This window comes from Pseudophryne corroboree, chromosome 6 (genome assembly GCF_028390025.1).
Source record: "Pseudophryne corroboree isolate aPseCor3 chromosome 6, aPseCor3.hap2, whole genome shotgun sequence".
NCBI lineage: Eukaryota > Metazoa > Chordata > Amphibia > Anura > Myobatrachidae > Pseudophryne > Pseudophryne corroboree.
The window spans coordinates 815,724,367-815,744,165 of record NC_086449.1 but is presented as its reverse complement, the minus strand read 5'-3'; the positions used below and the strand labels follow the sequence as shown (position 1 = coordinate 815,744,165).

General features: G+C 50.0%; 1 protein-coding gene across 4 annotated transcripts in view; it reads left to right on the top strand.

Moving 5' to 3' along the window:
* The window catches only part of ITPR2 (inositol 1,4,5-trisphosphate receptor type 2), a 490,021-nt gene that overhangs the window by 145,689 nt on the left and 324,533 nt on the right, over positions 1 to 19,799 (top strand). For all 4 annotated transcript variants that reach the window (XM_063929104.1, XM_063929105.1, XM_063929106.1 and 1 more), the window contains 8 exons: positions 2,439 to 2,590; positions 3,180 to 3,279; positions 3,576 to 3,736; positions 3,910 to 4,051; positions 4,408 to 4,569; positions 5,407 to 5,579; positions 6,048 to 6,167; positions 18,920 to 19,105. In XM_063929104.1, the coding sequence (XP_063785174.1) occupies positions 2,439 to 2,590; positions 3,180 to 3,279; positions 3,576 to 3,736; positions 3,910 to 4,051; positions 4,408 to 4,569; positions 5,407 to 5,579; positions 6,048 to 6,167; positions 18,920 to 19,105 (1,196 nt within the window). The remainder of the gene's footprint in view (positions 1 to 2,438; positions 2,591 to 3,179; positions 3,280 to 3,575; positions 3,737 to 3,909; positions 4,052 to 4,407; positions 4,570 to 5,406; positions 5,580 to 6,047; positions 6,168 to 18,919; positions 19,106 to 19,799) is intronic.

The following is a 19,799-nucleotide window of genomic DNA, read 5'->3' as shown; positions in this document are numbered from 1 at the left end:
ATTACGTACGTCATACGCGCTTGCTCTCGCCACGTTTGTACCCCGCTGTTTCTTTAATCTCCTTACGCGCAGTAAACAATCAGCACAAAAGCGCGCAGAAGTTTAGCTTGGCGCCTAATGTGTGCATTTGCCAAAAATTACAATCGCCGCGCTCTCTGACACAGGACAGCGCTGGCGGTGAAAGGGTCCCGTCCTCCCCTCCTGCCTGCTCCTCAGAGCTACGCTGCATCAAGGGTTAATCGGCTGGGGGAACTCCGCTCCCGCAGCTCCTGATTCTCTGCCGCCTGCAAGGCCGCCTCAGCCGGGGGAATCACATAGGCTGTGTCTTCCAGGGTGTCTGGAGTGCTGGAGCGTGATGTCTCTGCTAAAAATGGGGATGAGTCACAGGCGTGAGTCACCGGCGAAGGTGTCGGTGGAAGCGAGAAGATTCACAGGGGCTTGCAGTGTGAGCAGAGGAGTGAATGCACTGGCACACTGAGTCATCCCTCTGCCTGTCCGTACACAGAGCCATATGTTGTTTCCCTGTTTCTATTTAACCATGCGGCAAATGCAAAATTAAAATATAACAAAGACATAGCAAAACACAAACATTTGGGATCGGCGGTGTTCGGCGCATCCTCTCGTACAGCGCTGTGTGTATCCGTGCGCTGGCTCCTCTTATTACACGTTATTTGGCAGTCACTAGGCATTGGCAGACAGGTCTGCTGCGTTAGAGAGGCCCCGGGCAGAGACCAACACTACAGGGCTCATATACCCCAACGTGTCGGGTGTGTCTGACACCCACCGCCTGATACCTCCCCCAGCACGTGTAGGGCCTGGTGCACATCTGATCGCGCACCTGTTGTGCAAGTGCTACAGGGTTGAATGTGCGCAGGTACGGCCCATGCAGAGTAATGTGCGCTGCAAGCCACTGACAAGGCTCGTACCTGGGCTGTGTCATGTAGGCAAAGCCCTCAGACAGGCCCCAGAGTATCGTGATATGAGTGGTAGGTACGGGCTTATGTAGAGTTGGCAGGGCTGTAAAGATGGCTGAAGTCAGGTGTTACCGCTTGCACCCGAGTAAAAGGCTGCACAAACATGGCGGAGATTATAGTGACATAACGGATCTCATTCATAGTTGGGAGCAAAGGGCGCGTATTTGTGTGCAGGGCCAGATTAATGTCCACTGAGGGGGTGTGGCCAGTGTGGTGTGGGTGTGGCCAGTGCCATGTGGGAGTGTCTACCTCCTACGATGTCAGCCCCCAAGTCTCCCTTAACATTTAAAAGTAGGAAAATTGTATCATTTTGTGAAGAAATAGAAATACAGTTTTAATACGTTTTGTTTTGTTGCTGACCGCGTGGCAGCTGGGTGGCCGGCTATCGTTGTGCTGTCATGGTGATGGGCCTATGTCTATGTGGAGGCCTGGGGTTTTGTCCCATTGTTACCTGGCCCGGTTTGTGTGCATGCTGCAATGGATGCTGGGAAATACGGGCCGCACTGGGCAGCTTTATACTTACACTGCGACAGAGAGTTCAGCCGATTCCAGCTCTAATCCTGTTTATATAGTTTATATGTGACCCCTGCAGTGCAACAGGGATTTACCAAGGTGCAAAATCCCACTTTCTAGGCGGATGTACTCCTACTAGTCCTAATCAACCATTTGCCTCTGACAAGCTCTGCGCTCACGTCAGAATCGAGACACCACCCTTAGGGAAGAGATTTATCAATCCTTGGAGATAAAGTACCAACAAAAAAGCACCCAACTGTAATTTTTCAAACAAAGGGCCAGATGTACTAAGCATTGGAGTGAGATAAAGTACCGGTCAATCAGCTCCTGCCATGTCACAGGCTGTGTTTGAAGAAATGTCAGGAGCTGATTAGTCAGGTACTTTATTATCTCTCTTTAAGCTTTGATAAGTCTCCCCAAAAGTGTGACCACTCCACGTGTGGATTGAGAAATCTCCATTAATGTGAAATGAAAGAAGCCTTGTCAAGGTTATTTTCATTACTGTGTGCAGACTGGTCAGAGGCACCACCAAGGTCTGTGGCACAGAGGTATAACCTGTATGTACCAACATACCTGACCCGAGTCCCTCTGACACCTGGGGATAGTGGGCCAATCGGCACGTGTGTACCCAACCTTTGTAATCCGTCATAAGGCCATTGCGCTGTGAGCCTGTAAGTAAATTACCGCGGCTACAGAGATTCCGTTCATATTGGTTAATGGTCAGTTTCCCATCTATTGCACAACGTTTAGCCTCGCGCACATGAGCAGAATCCGGAGGGTCTAGCACGAAGGATCAACGCCGTGACCATGCATCTGTACTTAAATATCATACGGTCAACATAGTTTCCAGGAAAGCCCCTGATTTACATGTATGCTAGTGTGACCTGAATATGGAGATAGCTCCTCCATAGGCGGTGGTCTCCCGTATTGACCTTTGCCCTTTTGTTGCAGAGGGAAGGAGACTTACCGGTGCCTAAGCGCAAGTGGCAGGCTGGCGAGAAGATCATGTTCACTTTGGTATCGGTGCCTCATGGAAACGACATTGCATCGCTCTTCGAGTTGGACGCCACGACCTTGCAGAGAGCGGACTGCCTGGTTCCGAGGTAACGCTGGTCTGGCCGGGGTAGTTTCCGCAGCGGTGGGACCTCCAGATGTAGTGATAACTCCATGTATGACACTAAGCTCTCAGGCTAGCGTAGTGATCCTGTCCTGGTGTTCCTAACATCTTCCTGTAGGTGCTACATGGCCACTTACTCTGTATTCTCCGTAGAATGTATGCTAGAGACTATTGCAGTAATTACATACAAGGCAGTACAGAAACACTTCATGTGGTAAATATTTAAATAACAATAAAATAAGTGCAATACAAATTTAATGGTCTTAGCCCATAAAAGTAGAATATTCCAACAAAAGTAAAACTTCAGTGTAACTTCCAAACGTTCTAGAACTATGATCTCTGTGCTAGAAAAGCCGTAAATCCGAAGGTTTAATTACCGTACTATTTGTCACGTATATATCATTGTACATAATAACTATTGTCTGGCTTCTGCTGCACATGGGAGACAAACAGCATTTGTAAGTGCTCTACTGCAGCCATAAGACAGCAGAAAACATTATTATTTATAAATTGTGCAAATATTAGTTTGGTTTTTGCTGTAGTCAAGCATTGTCTATTGTGTGTTTTGTGTGTAGGAACTCGTACGTACGGCTGCGACATCTGTGCACAAACACCTGGGTGACCAGCACCAGTATTCCGATTGACACAGATGAGGAGAGACCCGTGATGCTGAAGGTATGGACCGTGGTTGGGTCAGATGCTCTCTGCACATCTTCATGGCCACGCAAGCTTTCGTGGATTAGTAGGAAGTGAGGTGGCACCATATTGAGCCACGTCACTCTCTGATTTCCGTCTCTGCGTTGCCAGAAAGTCATCGGTGGAAGAATTTACTAATTTATCATGTTTCACACATGCATTGCAACCATAAAGAGGCAGAAACGTTTTACAGACGATGTGACCATGTTGTTATTAATTCCTGATATGTCTAATTTATTACAAGCACATTTTGGTTTAATGAATCTTTTCTTCAGATTGGAACCTGCCAGACGAAGGAAGACAAGGAAGCCTTTGCCATAATTTCCGTCCCGCTGTCCGAGGTGCGAGACCTGGATTTTGCTAACGATGCCAATAAAGTTTTGGCGTCCACGGTGAAGAAGTTGGAGTACGGGACCATCACGCAGAACGAGCGCAGGTCAGGCGTCCTGTTACTTTCTGGGGGCAAACTTGGGGATTTTTGCTCATATCATTACGTCCAGGAATCGTATTCGCTGATTGTTTTACCAAACGTTTCGAGAATACAATCGGTAATCGGTTATTTGCAGCCACTTGTTCCACTTTAATGGGCTCATTGTTCTCCTATGCCAGGTTTGTAACCAAGCTCCTGGAAGACCTGATATTCTTTGTGGCCGGAGTTCCTAATAACGGGCAGGAAGTGTTGGAGGTGGTGGTCACCAGACCTGACCGGGAAAGGCAGAAATTAATGAGAGAGCAGAACATTTTAGCACAGGTGAGTGATGGCTGATGAGCTCCAGATTTGCTCATCCATAGACCTTTCTCTGAAAACATGGAGGAAGTGACGTCTGTAGGCTGTTCTGGAAATCACACTCTTTGGGTTTGATGTGGTTGTCCGTTGCTGGGTCCACGCCTCCTATATTGCACCCCATGGTAGACATTTGATGAACCTTTGCTCACCCTCCGCGTTGCGGCCTCCACTGTGTCTTGCCGATGGGCCCTGGTATACATTTGTCTTTGCGTACAAGCACAGAGGATAATGGAGATAAGTGGACTCACGCATTAGTCCGGGGGGGATAGAGGTTTGGCTCGGCGGTCACATGATGCGCTGCATGGGTTTTGTCTTTCCAGATCTTTGGCATTTTGAAGGCGCCATTCAAGGACAAGGCCGGAGAAGGGTCCATGCTGCGCCTGGAAGACCTCGGAGATCAACGGTATGCTCCGTACAAGTATATCCTGCGGCTGTGCTATAGGGTCCTGAGACACTCGCAGCAAGATTACCGCAAGAACCAGGTGAGTGGGGCCTCATGCAGCTGAGAGCATGTTCCCGTCATGTTGATAGGACAGTCCTGTGACATCTGTACTAGAACTAGTTGTATAAGGTGTTCCTGAGACCCCGGTTTTGGGCTGAATGATGTTGAACAATGAGACGGTCACCGCCATCTTGGAGCTTCGTGGGTTTGGCGAATGCATTTGATAATTACTTGTCTTTCAAAGTTTACTATTGCCTTAAGGCATGCCTCCATACTATCCCGATTTCGGTGGGAGAGTCCTGATTTTCAAGAACTATTCCACAATCAACACACTCGCCTCGATTCATGGGAGGTTGGGGTTCCAGGTCGCACCTACCGGAGTTATGGCCATAAATCCGGAAGTTGTGGCCAGGAAGTCCAACCTCCCATGATTCCAGACGAGTGGTCTAGGTTGTAGTGTTTCACACCTTGCTGAAGAAACTTGTATTGTGTAATTACAATACCCCGTTGAGTTTCTGCTTGTGCCAACAGGGTTCTGAAGCTGAACCCCAAATATTTCCTATAAATAAAACTTTGATGCTTTTGTTTCTATTGGTTTGTCAAGTTGCATGTCATAAGACAATTGTTAGCTGTGGCTGCGTCCTGTGTCCATGTCCAGATATTATATGGGAATGTCTCTTCCTCATCAGTCATGTGCCAGTCATAAGTATTTATACTCCCAGCACAGAAGAAGCTCTTTATGTCCTTACCGTGACCCAAGGGCTTGTAATCTAGATTTGAGACGTGTAATATGTACTATGAGCTGTTCTTGCCCACTCACCGCTGTCACCGGAGCTTTTCTGCAGATTAACGTGGCGGATCCTGTCTCTCTGCGCAGGAATACATCGCCAAGCACTTCTGCGTCATGCAGTCTCAGATCGGATACGATATTTTGGCAGAGGACACCATCACGGCCCTTCTGCACAATAACCGCAAGCTGCTGGAGAAGCACATCACCGCCAAAGAGATCGAAACTTTTGTGAACTTGTTGAGACGGAACAGAGAACCCAGGTCAGTGTGACTCTGCCTGTAACACCCATAACCTCTCTATATAACTATGTACTTCCGCAGCATACTCTGGGGTCATTTATACATCACAGATACGCCCTTCGTGTCTGCTTGTACTCCATTACAGTCCTATTCATCTTCTTGTGTAGACGTCTTAATCAGTAATTTGCAGGATTGTGGTCAGTCATCAGAAGTCACATGGTTGCAAATGTAGGGACGTCACTTCTTAGCCCCGCCTTTTGGACATCTCGTTATTACATCTTATCTTCTTTGTCTCCTACTATACTTCATGATGAAGCCTCATTCATGTCTCAAATAAATAAGAGTACAGAGTTACTGAGACTGTCTCATGTATCCCATCCTGTCACTCTAATGATTCTCTGTGTACATGTAAATACACCTTATCCTGAGTGTATGTGTATGGGAGTGCGCGGCTCCTTGGTTAATATGATTTCTGTGTATACATTGCAGATTCCTGGATTATTTGTCAGATTTGTGTGTGTCCAACACAACCGCTATCCCTGTGACGCAAGAGCTGATCTGTAAATTCATGCTGAGCCCAGGAAATGCTGATATCCTTATTCAGACAAAGTAGGTTCTGAGCGTACACAGGCTAACACTGCGGGTCTCCCATATTATATATCACTGCGGGTCTCCCATATTCTGTATCACTGTTGGCCTCTCATATTAAATATCACTGCGGGTCTCCCATATTATATAATATATCACGGCGGGTCTTCCATATTATATATATCACTGCGGGTCTCCCATATTCTGTATCACTGTTGGCCTCTCATATTATATATCACTGCGGGTCTCCCATATTATATAATATATCACGGCGGGTCTTCCATATTATATATATAACTGCGGGTCTCCCATATTTTGTATCACTGTTGGTCTCCCATATTATATATCACTGTTGGCCTCTCATATTATATATCACTGCGGGCCTCCCATATTATATAATATATCACTTCTGGTCTTCCATATTATATATATCACTGCGGGTCTCCCATATTAAATATCACTGCAGGCCTCCCATATTATATAATATATCACTGCGGGTCTCCCATATTATATATATCACTGCAGGTCTACCATATTCTGTATCACTGTTGGCCTCTCATATTATATATCACTGTTGGCCTCTCATATTATATATCACTGCGGGTCTCCCATATTATATATCACTGCGGGCCTCTTATATTAAATATCACTGCAGGTCTGCCATATTATATAATATATCACTGCGGGTCTCCCATATTCTGTATCACTGTTGGTCTCCCATATTATATATCACTGCGGGTCTCCCATATTATATATCACTGCGGGTCTCCCATATTCTGTATCACTGCGGGTCTCCCATATTATATATATCACTGCGGGTCTCCCATATTCTGTATCACTGTTGGCCTCTCATATTATATATCACTGCGGGCCTCCCATATTATATAATATATCACTGCGGGTCTTCCATATTATATATATCACTGCGGGTCTCCCATATTCTGTATCACTGTTGGCCTCTCATATTATATATCACTGCGGGCCTCCCATATTATATAATATATCACTGCGGGTCTTCCATATTATATATATCACTGCGGGTCTCCCATATTCTGTATCACTGCGGGTCTCCCATATTATATATCACTGCGGGTCTCCCATATTATATATCACTGCGGGTCTCCCATATTCTGTATCACTGCGGGTCTCCCATATTATATATATCACTGCGGGTCTCCCATATTCTGTATCACTGTTGGCCTCTCATATTATATATCACTGCGGGCCTCCCATATTATATAATATATCACTGCGGGTCTTCCATATTATATATATCACTGCGGGTCTCCCATATTAAATATCACTGCAGGCCTCCCATATTATATAATATATCACTGCGGGTCTCCCATATTATATATATCACTGCGGATCTCCCATATTCTGTATCACTGTTGGCCTCTCATATTATATATCACTGCGGGCCTCCCATATTATATAATATATCACTGCGGGTCTTCCATATTATATTTCTCTGACGTCCTAGTGGATGCTGGGAACTCCGAAAGGACCATGGGGAATAGCGGCTCTGCAGGAGACTGGGCACAACTAAAGAAAGCTTTTAGGTCACCTGGTGTGCACTGGCTCCTTCCACTATGACCCTCCTCCAAGCCTCAGTTAGATTTTGTGCCCGGCCGAGGTTGGATGCACACTAGGGGCTCTCCTGAGCTTCTAGAAAGAAAGTATATAATTAGGTTTTTTATTTTACAGTGAGACCTGCTGGCAACAGGCTCACTGCAGCGAGGGACTAAGGGGAGAAGAAGCGAACCTACCTGCTTGCAGCTAGCTTGGGCTTCTTAGGCTACTGGACACCATTAGCTCCAGAGGGATCGACCGCATGGAACTGGCCTTGGTGTTCGGTCCCGGAGCCGCGCCGCCGTCCCCCTTACAGAGCCAGAAGCAAGAAGAGGTCCGGAAAATCGGCGGCAGAAGACATCAGTCTTCACCAAGGTATCGCATAGCACTGCAGCTGTGCGCCATTGCTCCTCATACACACTTCACACTCCGGTCACTGAGGGTGCAGGGCGCTTGGGGGGGGCGCCCTGAGCAGCAATAAAAACACCTTGGCTGGCAAAAATACCACAATATATAGCCCTAGAGGCTATATATGTGATAATTACCCCTGCCAGAATCCATAAAAAAGCGGGAGAATAGTCAGCGAAAAAGGGGCGGAGCTATCTCCTTCAGCACACTGGCGCCATTTCTCCCTCACAGCTCCGCTGGAAGGAAGCTCCCTGGCTCTCCCCTGCAGTCTATACAGAAAAGGGTAAAAAAGAGAGGGGGGGCACTAAATTTAGGCGCAGTATATATAACAGCAGCTATAGGGGACATAATTCAGTTAGTCCCTGCATTATATAGCGCTCTGGTGTGTGCTGGCATACTCTCACTCTGTCTCCCCAAAGGGCTTTGGTGGGTCCTGTCCTCTGTTAGAGCATTCCCTGTGTGTGTGCGGTGTGTCGGTACGACTGTGTCGACATGTTTGATGAGGATAATGATGTGGAGGCGGAGCAGATGCCTATAGAAGGGATGTCACCCCCTGCGGGGCAGACACCTGAGTGGATGGACTTATGGAAGGAATTGCGTGCACGTGTTGACTCCTTACACAAAAAATTTGACGACATGCCAAATGCGGGACAGCCGGCTTCTCAGCTCGTGCCTGTCCAGGCGTCTCAAAGGCCATCGGGTGCTCTAAAACGCCCGCTACCTCAGATGGCAGACGCAGATGTCGACACGGATACTGACACCAGTGTCGACGACGATGAGTCTAGTCTAATGTCCACTAAGGCCATTCGTTGCATGATTGAAGCAATGAAAGAGGTGTTACAAATTTCTGATATAAACCCAGGTACCACTAAAAAGGGTATTATGTTTGGGGAGAAAAAACTACCCGTAGTTTTTCCCCCATCAGAAGAATTAAATGAAGTGTGTGAAGAAGCGTGGGCTTTCCCTGATAAAAGATTGGTAATCTCTAAGAAGTTACTAATGGCGTTCCCTTTCCCGCCAGAGGATAGGTCACGTTGGGAGACACCCCCTAGGGTGGATAAAGCGCTCACACGTTTGTCTAAAAAGGTGGCACTACCGTCTCCGGATACGGCCGCCCTCAAGGAACCTGCTGATAGAAAGCAGGAGGCGATCCTGAAGTCTGTATATACACACTCAGGCATTATACTTAGACCAGCTATTGCGTCAGCATGGATGTGCAGTGCTGCCGCTGCGTGGTCAGATTCCCTGTCAGAAAATATTGACACCCTAGACAGGGACACTATTCTGCTAAACATAGAGCATATTAAAGACTCAGTCTTATACATGAGAGATGCACAGAGGGAGATCTGCCGGCTGGCATCTAAAATAAGTGCATTGTCCATTTCTGCTAGGAGAGGCTTATGGACTTGCCAGTGGACAGGGGATGCAGATTCAAAAAGGCACATGGAAGTTTTGCCTTATAAGGGTGAGGAGTTATTCGGGGATGGTCTCTCGGACCTAGTTTCCACAGCAACTGCTGGGAAGTCAGCATTTTTACCCCATGTTCCCTCACAGCCTAAAAAGGCGCCGTTTTATCAGGTACAGTCCTTTCGGACTCAGAAAAACAGGCGTGGAAAAAGCGGGTCCTTTCTGTCCAGAGGCAGAGGTAGGGGAAAAAGGCTGCAACAAACAGCAGGTTCCCAGGAGCAAAAGTCCTCCCCCGCTTCTTCCAAGTCCGCCGCATGACGGTGGGGCTCCACAGGCGGAGCCAGGTACGGTGGGGGGCCGCCTCAAAAATTTCAGCGATCAGTGGGTTTGCTCACAGGTGGATCCCTGGATCCTGCAAATAGTATCTCAAGGGTACAAACTGGAATTCGAGGCGTCTCCTCCCCACCGGTTCCTAAAATCTGCCTTGCCGACAACTCCCTCAGACAGGGAGGCTGTGCTAGAGGCAATTCACAAGCTGTATTCCCAGCAGGTGATAGTCAAAGTACCCCTACTTCAACAAGGACGGGGTTACTATTCCACACTGTTTGTGGTACCGAAACCGGACGGTTCGGTGAGACCCATTTTAAATTTGAAATCCTTGAACACATACATAAAAAAATTCAAGTTCAAGATGGAATCGCTCAGGGCGGTTATTGCAAGCCTGGACGAAGGGGATTACATGGTATCCCTGGACATCAAGGATGCTTACCTGCATTGTCCCCATTTACTATCCTCACCAGGAGTACCTCAGATTTGTGGTACAGGATTGCCATTACCAATTCCAGACGCTGCCGTTTGGACTCTCCACGGCACCGAGGGTGTTTACCAAGGTAATGGCGGAAATGATGATACTCCTTCGAAGAAAGGGAGTTTTAATTATCCCGTACTTGGACGATCTCCTAATAAAGGCGAGGTCCAAGGAGCAGTTGTTGGTGGGAGTAGCACTATCTCAGGAGGTGCTACACCAGCACGGTTGGATTCTGAATATTCCAAAATCACAGCTGGTTCCGACGACACGTCTACTGTTCCTGGGTATGATTCTGGATACAGTCCAGAAAAAAGTGTTTCTCCCGGAGGAGAAAGCCAGGGAGCTGTCATCTCTAGTCAGAGACCTCCTGAAACCGAAACAGGTATCGGTGCATCACTGCACGCGGGTCCTGGGAAAGATGGTGGCTTCTTACGAAGCAATTCCTTTCGGCAGGTTCCATGCCAGAATCTTTCAGTGGGACCTGTTGGACCAATGGTCCGGATCGCATCTTCAGATGCATCGCCTAATAACCCTGTCTCCAAGGACCAGGGTGTCTCTGCTGTGGTGGCTGCAGAGTGCTCATCTTCTAGAGGGCCGCAGATTCGGCATACAGGACTGGGTCCTGGTGACCACGGATGCCAGCCTTCGAGGCTGGGGGGCAGTCACACAGGGAAGAAACTTCCAAGGACTATGGTCGAGTCAGGAGACTTCCCTACACATAAATATTCTGGAACTAAGGGCCATTTACAATGCCCTAAGTCAGGCAAAATTCCTGCTTCTACACCAGCCGGTACTGATCCAGTCAGACAACATCACGGCAGTCGCCCATGTAAATCGACAGGGCGGCACAAGAAGCAGGATGGCAATGGCAGAAGCCACAAGGATTCTCCGATGGGCGGAAAATCACGTACTAGCACTGTCAGCAGTGTTCATTCCGGGAGTGGACAACTGGGAAGCAGACTTTCTCAGCAGACACGACCTCCACCCGGGAGAGTGGGGACTTCATCCAGAAGTCTTCACGCTCATTGTAAATCGATGGGAACGACCACAGGTGGACATGATGGCGTCCCGCCTAAACAAAAAACTAGAGAGATATTGCGCCAGGTCAAGGGACCCTCAGGCGATAGCTGTGGACGCTCTAGTGACACCGTGGGTGTACCAGTCAGTTTATGTGTTCCCTCCTCTGCCTCTCATACCAAGGGTACTGAGAATAATAAGAAAACGAGGAGTAAGAACAATACTCGTGGTTCCGGATTGGCCAAGACGAGCGTGGTACCCGGAACTTCAAGAGATGATCTCAGAGGACCCATGGCCTCTGCCGCTCAGACAGGACCTGCTGCAGCAGGGGCCCTGTCTGTTCCAAGACTTACCGCGGCTGCGTTTGACGGCATGGCGGTTGAACGCCGGATCCTGAAGGAAAAGGGCATTCCGGAGGAAGTCATTCCTACGCTGATTAAAGCCAGGAAAGATGTGACTGTACAGCATTATCACCGCATATGGCGGAAATATGTTGCTTGGTGTGAGGCCAAAAAGGCCCCAACAGAGGAATTTCAACTAGGTCGATTTCTGCATTTCCTGCAAGCAGGAGTGACTATGGGCCTGAAATTAGGCTCCATTAAGGTACAGATCTCGGCTCTGTCGATTTTCTTCCAGAAAGAACTAGCTTCACTACCTGAAGTTCAGACGTTTGTGAAAGGAGTGCTGCATATTCAGCCCCCTTTTGTGCCTCCAGTGGCACCTTGGGATCTCAACGTGGTGTTGAGTTTCTTAAAATCACATTGGTTTGAGCCACTTAAAACCGTGGATCTAAAATATCTCACGTGGAAAGTGGTCATGTTACTGGCCTTGGCTTCAGCCAGGCGTGTGTCAGAATTGGCAGCTTTGTCATGTAAAAGCCCTTATCTGATTTTCCATATGGATAGGGCAGAATTGAGGACTCGTCCCCAGTTTCTCCCTAAGGTGGTATCAGCTTTTCACTTGAACCAACCTATTGTGGTGCCTGCGGCTACTAGCGACTTGGAGGATTCCAAGTTACTGGACGTAGTCAGGGCCTTGAAAATTTATGTTTCCAGGACGGCTAGAGTCAGGAAAACTGACTCGCTATTTATCCTGTATGCACCCAACAAGCTGGGTGCTCCTGCTTCTAAGCAGACTATTGCTCGCTGGATTTGTAGCACAATTCAGCTGGCGCATTCTGCGGCTGGACTGCCGCATCCTAAATCAGTAAAAGCCCATTCCACAAGGAAGGTGGGCTCATCTTGGGCGGCTGCCCGAGGGGTCTCGGCTTTACAACTTTGCCGAGCAGCTACTTGGTCAGGGGCAAACACGTTTGCAAAATTCTACAAATTTGATACCCTGGCTGAGGAGGACCTTGAGTTCTCTCATTCGGTGCTGCAGAGTCATCCGCACTCTCCCGCCCGTTTGGGAGCTTTGGTATAATCCCCATGGTCCTTTCGGAGTTCCCAGCATCCACTAGGACGTCAGAGAAAATAAGATTTTACTCACCGGTAAATCTATTTCTCGTAGTCCGTAGTGGATGCTGGGCGCCCGTCCCAAGTGCGGATTGTCTGCAATACTTGTACATAGTTATTGTTAACTAAAGGGTTATTGTTGAGCCATCTGTTGAGAGGCTCAGTTGTTTTCGTACTGTTAAACTGGATATAGTATCACGAGTTGTACGGTGTGATTGGTGTGGCTGGTATGAGTCTTACCCGGGATTCAAAATCCTTCCTTATTATGTCAGCTCGTCCGGGCACAGTGTCCTAACTGAGGCTTGGAGGAGGGTCATAGTGGGAGGAGCCAGTGCACACCAGGTGACCTAAAAGCTTTCTTTAGTTGTGCCCAGTCTCCTGCGGAGCCGCTATTCCCCATGCTCCTTTCGGAGTTCCCAGCATCCACTACGGACTACGAGAAATAGATTTACCGGTGAGTAAAATCTTATTATATCACTGCGGGTCTCCCATATTAAATATCACTGCTGGTCTCCCATATTATATAATATATCACTGCTGGTCTCCCATATTATATTTATATCACTGCGGGTCTCCCATATTCTGTATCACTGTTGGTCTTCCATATTATATATAACTGCGGGTCTCCCATATTATATATCACTGCGGGTCTCCCATATTATGTATCACTGCAGGTCTCCCATATTATGTATCACTGCGGGTCTCCCATAATATATATCACTGCGGGTCTCCCATATTATGTATCACTGCGGGTCTCCCATAATATATATCACTGCGGGTCTCCCATATTATATATCACTGCGGGTCTCCCATATTATGTATCACTGCAGGTCTTCCATATTATGTATCACTGCGGGTCTCCCATAATATATATCACTGCGGGTCTCCCATATTATATATCCCTGCGGGTCTCCCATATTATGTATCACTGCAGGTCTTCCATATTCTGTATCACTGCGGGTCTCCCATATTCAGTATCACTGCGGGTCTCCCATATTATGTATCACTGCAGGTCTCCCATATTCTGTATCACTGCGGGTCTCCCATATTCTGTATCACTGCGGGTCTCCCATATTCTGTATCACTGCGGGTCTCCCATATTATATATCACTGCAGGTCTCCCGTATTATGTATCACTGCGGGTCTCCCATAATATATATCACTGCGGGTCTCCCATATTATATATCACTGCGGGTCTCCCATATTCTGTATCACTGCAGGTCTTCCATATTATGTATCACTGCAGGTCTCCCATATTCTGTATCACTGCGGGTCTCCCATATTCTGTATCACTGCAGGGCTCCCATATTATATATCACTGCAGGTCTCCCATATTATGTATCACTGCAGGTCTCCCATATTCTGTATCACTGCAGGTCTCCCATATCTCCTATATAATAGCCCAGATCTGTGACTCTGTGCCTGTGTGTATAACGCTGGGCTTGGCTAGGAGCTCTCATTGGGTTAGCAGCAGGTCTGTCACACCCAGTCCACAGCTGATTGGGCGAGAAACGCCCTCCCACACAGGTCACATGCAATGGGAGGCTCTGCCCTTTGCCTGCTGTGTGTTCCCAGAGCAGGATTAACAATGGGGCTGATGGAGCCGCAGCTACAGCCCCACACCCCAAAATAGGCCCACTGTATCTGCAGCAACACACCCTCCAACACTTTACACATAAACATTGATACAAATTCGAAAAGAGGGCGTGACCACGGGTACCGCGGTGTGACCACGCCCCTTTTCTTATACTTTCAATGGAAGATTGGAGAGTCAAAAATCGGTACAGACCATAAAAAAAAAGGGACTGTACCTGCCAAAAAGGTGCAGCTGGAGGGTATGCCACTGCATCTGCAGCAAGTCTCTGCGCTGTACATAGGGGGGGGGGAACCTTTTACTGCAGCGTCCTATGCGGGTCATTCCGACCCGTTCACACGCTGAACTTTTTCGCAGCCATGCGAACGAGTCAGAACTGCGCATGTGCGCTGGCGGAAGTGCGCAAGCCGACCGTTTTCAGGGAGTGTCTGTCTGAACGCAGGCGTGCCCAGCCGTTTCCAGGGAAGGATCCTGATGTCAGCTCCATCTTGGGTGATCGCAGCGGGTGAATAAGTCCTGAGCTGTGCAGAGACTGAGCTCTCTGCACAAGCGTTTGCAGCCCTGCACAGCGATTCCCCCTCCCTTGTAGGCGGCGACTACCTGATCGCAGCAGTGCTAAAAGTAGCCTGCTAGCGATTAGGTTGGAATGACCCCCTATGTCCTGCTGCCAGTCCACCTGCCCCCTCCGGCATCAACAATCCCCACTCCCTAGCCGCAGCGCAGGTGGAACAAAAGCTGCTGCGGCCACCGGCATAGATGTGTATGAAAGCGGCGCAGCGGATGACTTTCATATCCCACCCTGCACCGCATACTCTCTGAGCCCCGGAGCCTCCTCTCTGCGTGATGTCACAGAAGTGCCTCCCAGCTACAGCCACGCCCAGATCCCCAGAGGCCCTGACTCCGCAACACAGCACCTGGGCTGCCGGCCTGGAAGCCCCGAGATGGCTAATGTAACGGATAGAGTGGGTGATATCGCGGAGGGTAATGTATGGACGCTGAATCAATGTAAAAGGTGACAGTGCTGTGCAGTGCAGTGGGTGTGTAGGGTCACTTACACTGCACAGCACTCTCACCTTTTACATTGATTCAGCGAGTCAGTCAGTTCTGCCAGCCAGTTACTATTGTTAGCGCCGGTGTCCCAACGCTCCGCATTACAGGGAAGTAGACGCACTAAATAAACTACAGCTCCCAGCAGCCCTTAGCGCCGAAGCATTCCGCCCCTTAGGGCTGCTGGGAGCTGTAGTTTATTGAGTGCATCTTCTTCCCTGTAATGCGGCGCGTTGGGACACCGGCTCTAACAATAGTGACTGGCTGCTGTGCGAGTCTCCGGGAGAGCCACTGCCAAAGGGGAGGAGAAGCAGGAGAAGCATTACCCGCCCCCCCCCCCCCCCCCCCCCTCACAGTACCTCTGGGACCCAACCGCGGCACCCCCGCACACCACCCGTGGTGGCTCCGGACCCCCTCCCCCACCTGCAGCACCCCAGCACCCGCCCATCCCCCACCCGCGACACCGCCGCAACCGCTCCTACTCCATCCACAGTGGCTTCGGACCCCCTCCTCCTCCTGCAGCACCCACTTAGCCACCTCTCCCCCACCCATGCCGCCACCGCACAAGCCCCACCAGCGGCACTACCGCAGCCGCCCCTCCCCACCCGCAGCACCCCCGGACCTCCTCCCCCATCTGCGTCTCCCCCACACCCGCCCCTCCCTCAACCACAGCACCTTCTAGGTGATTCACCAGGCCCTGCGTGCGCTGTTCACGCCGTTGCAAGGCGCTACCACCCCTTAACCATCGCACGCCCTTTGTCCGTGCAATATTTAACCACTCACACAAATATGATTGGATGTAATACTCCATATAATACAAATATTGCACGCCACAAGGGTGTGCAAGGGTTAAGGGGGCGTAGCCCCTTACGACGGTGTGAAGAGCGCCCGTAGGGCGCGATGAATCACCTAGTTCTAAATCACTACATGTCTCCCATATTCTGTATCACTGCGGGCCTCCCATATTATATATCACTGCGGGTCTCCTATATTATATATCACTGCGGGTCTCCCATATTATATATCACTGCGGGTCTCCTATATTATATATCACTGCGGGTCTCCCATATTATATATCACTGCGGGTCTCCTATATTATATATCACTGCGGGTCTCCTATATTATATATCACTGCGGGTCTCCCATATTATATATCACTGCGGGTCTCCCATATTATATATCACTGCGGGTCTCCTATATTATATATCACTGCGGGTCTCCCATATTATATATCACTGCGGGTCTCCTATATTATATATCACTGCGGGTCTCCTATATTATATATCACTGCGGGTCTCCCATATTATATATCACTGCGGGTCTCCTATATTATATATCACTGCGGGTCTCCTATATTATATATCACTGCGGGTCTCCCATATTATATATCACTGCGGGTCTCCTATATTATATATCACTGCGGGTCTCCCATATTATATATCACTGCGGGTCTCCTATATTATATATCACTGCGGGTCTCCTATATTATATATCACTGCGGGTCTCCCATATTATATATCACTGCGGGTCTCCTATATTATATATCACTGCGGGTCTCCCATATTATATATCACTGCGGGTCTCCTATATTATATATCACTGCGGGTCTCCCATATTATATATCACTGCGGGTCTCCTATATTATATATCACTGCGGGTCTCCTATATTATATATCACTGCGGGTCTCCTATATTATATATCACTGCGGGTCTCCCATATTATATATCACTGCGGGTCTCCTATATTATATATCACTGCGGGTCTCCCATATTATATATCACTGCGGGTCTCCCATATTATATATCACTGCAGGTCTCCTATATTATATATCACTGCGGGTTAAATGGGTTAAAGAGCACAATTACTGACCCTCCTATAGCGCCTCCGCTGGGACTGACCCTCCTATAGCACATCCGCAGGGACTGACCCTCCTATAGCACCTCCGCAGGGACTGACCCTCCTATAGCCCCTCCGCAGGGACTGACCCTCCTATAGCACCTCCGCAGGGACTGACCCACCTATAGCACATCCGCAGGGACTGACCCTCCTATAGCACCTCCGCAGGGACTGACCCTCCTATAGCACCTCCGCAGGGACTGACCCACCTATAGCACCTCCGCAGGGACTGACCCTCCTATAGCACCTCCGCAGGGACTGACCCTCCTATAGCACCTCCGCAGGGACTGACCCTCCTATAGCACCTCCGCAGGGACTGACCCACCTTTAGCCCCTCCGCAGGGTCTGACCCTCCTATAGCACATCCGCAGGGACTGACCCTCCTATAGCACCTCCGCAGGGACTGACCCTCCTATAGCACCTCCGCAGGGACTGACCCTTCTATAGCACCTCCGCAGGGACTGACCCTCCTATAGCACATCCGCAGGGACTGACCCTCCTATAGCACATCCGCAGGGACTGACCCTCCTATAGCACCTCCGCAGGGACTGACCCTCCTATAGCACCTCCGCGGGGACTGACCCTCCTATAGCACCTCCGCAGGGACTGACCCACCTATAGCACCTCCGCAGGGACTGACCCTTCTATAGCACCTCCGCAGGGACTGACCCTCCTATAGCACATCCGCAGGGACTGACCCTCCTATAGCACATCCGCAGGGACTGACCCTCCTATAGCACCTCCGCAGGGACTGACCCTCCTATAGCACCTCCGCGGGGACTGACCCTCCTATAGCACCTCCGCAGGGACTGACCCACCTATAGCACCTCCGCAGGGACTGACCCTCCTATAGCACATCCGCAGGGACTGACCCTCCTATAGCACCTCCGCAGGGACTGACCCTCCTATAGCCCCTCCGCAGGGACTGACCCTCCTATAGCCCCTCCGCAGGGACTGACCCTCCTATAGCCCCTCCGCAGGGACTGACCCTCCTATAGCCCCTCCGCAGGGACTGACCCTCCTATAGCCCCTCCGCAGGGACTGACCCTCCTATAGCCCCTCCGCAGGGACTGACCCTCCTATAGCCCCTCCGCAGGGACTGACCCTCCTATAGCCCCTCCGCAGGGACTGACCCTCCTATAGCCCCTCCGCAGGGACTGACCCTCCTATAGCCCCTCCGCAGTGACTGACCCTCCTATAGCCCCTCCGCAGGGACTGACCCTCCTATAGCCCCTCCGCAGGGACTGACCCTCCTATAGCACCTCCGCAGGGACTGACCCTCCTATAGCACCTCCGCAGGGACTGACCCTCCTATATCACCTCCACAGGGACTGACCCTCCTATAGCACCTCCGCAGGGACTGACCCTCCTATAGCACCTCCGCAGGGACTGACCCTCCTATAACCAGTTGCAGGGACTGACCCTCCTATAGCCCCTCCGCAGGGACTGACCCTCCTATAGCACCTCCGTAGGGACTGACCCACATATAACCAGTTGCAGTGACTGTATCAGAGACATATCTGGCAGGTGCGGTTCTGTATGACACAAAGGTCTCTCCTCTCGTTCCAGGCTCATCTCTATGCAGATGGACAACCCCTTGGAGTGCTCTGTGCTCACGGACGACATTGATGAGGAGGAGGTTTGGTTATATTGGATCGACAGTAATAAGGAACCACATGGTAAAGCCATACGACACCTTGCACAAGAAGCTAAGGAAGGCACCAAAGCGGATCTAGAAGTGCTGAACTACTACCGGTGCGAGTCTTACTGACCAGTCACATTACTGTATTATTGGCTCTCTTGCTGGAACGTTGCTACAGGCAACCACTGCGCTGTCACGAATGGGTTGTGCCCACAGGGGTGGTATTCATGTGACCGCCGGTCAGCTGACCGACAGTCACATGACCTCCTCCACCAGCCCGACGGGTCACTGTCCCGATGGTCGGCATGCCGACCAACAGGGACTATTTCCACTCGTGGGTGTCCACGACACCCATAGAGTGGGAATAGAACCCGTGGCGACCGCAGGTCGCCACTGAGCCCGCAAGGGGCTTGCTGCACTCGCCCCTCCCCGCCGGGATCCCGGCGTCGGTATGCTGCCGGGATCCCGGCGCCGGTAAGCTGACCAGCGGTCAGGAGACCGCCGGTCAGCCGTACTACACCCGCCCACAGTAACCATGACCTTTACCCTTGTCAGTGTGTGACCTAGGGGCATATGCAGAGGGGGAGGCAGAATGCCCGCAGTTGTGGCTATTACCGATCGCCTGTCTGCCACTGTATGTAAATGCCGCTACAAAGCCCTTCTCTCGTGTACATCCGTACGTGGAAATGTGCAAGGGCTGAGACGCCCACTGTCGGCGTCCGCACACACCGTAATAGCGATTGATGTGTTTTACACGCCTCCATCCGTCTCACCCCAGAAACTGGTGAGCGTGGGCAGCGAGTGATT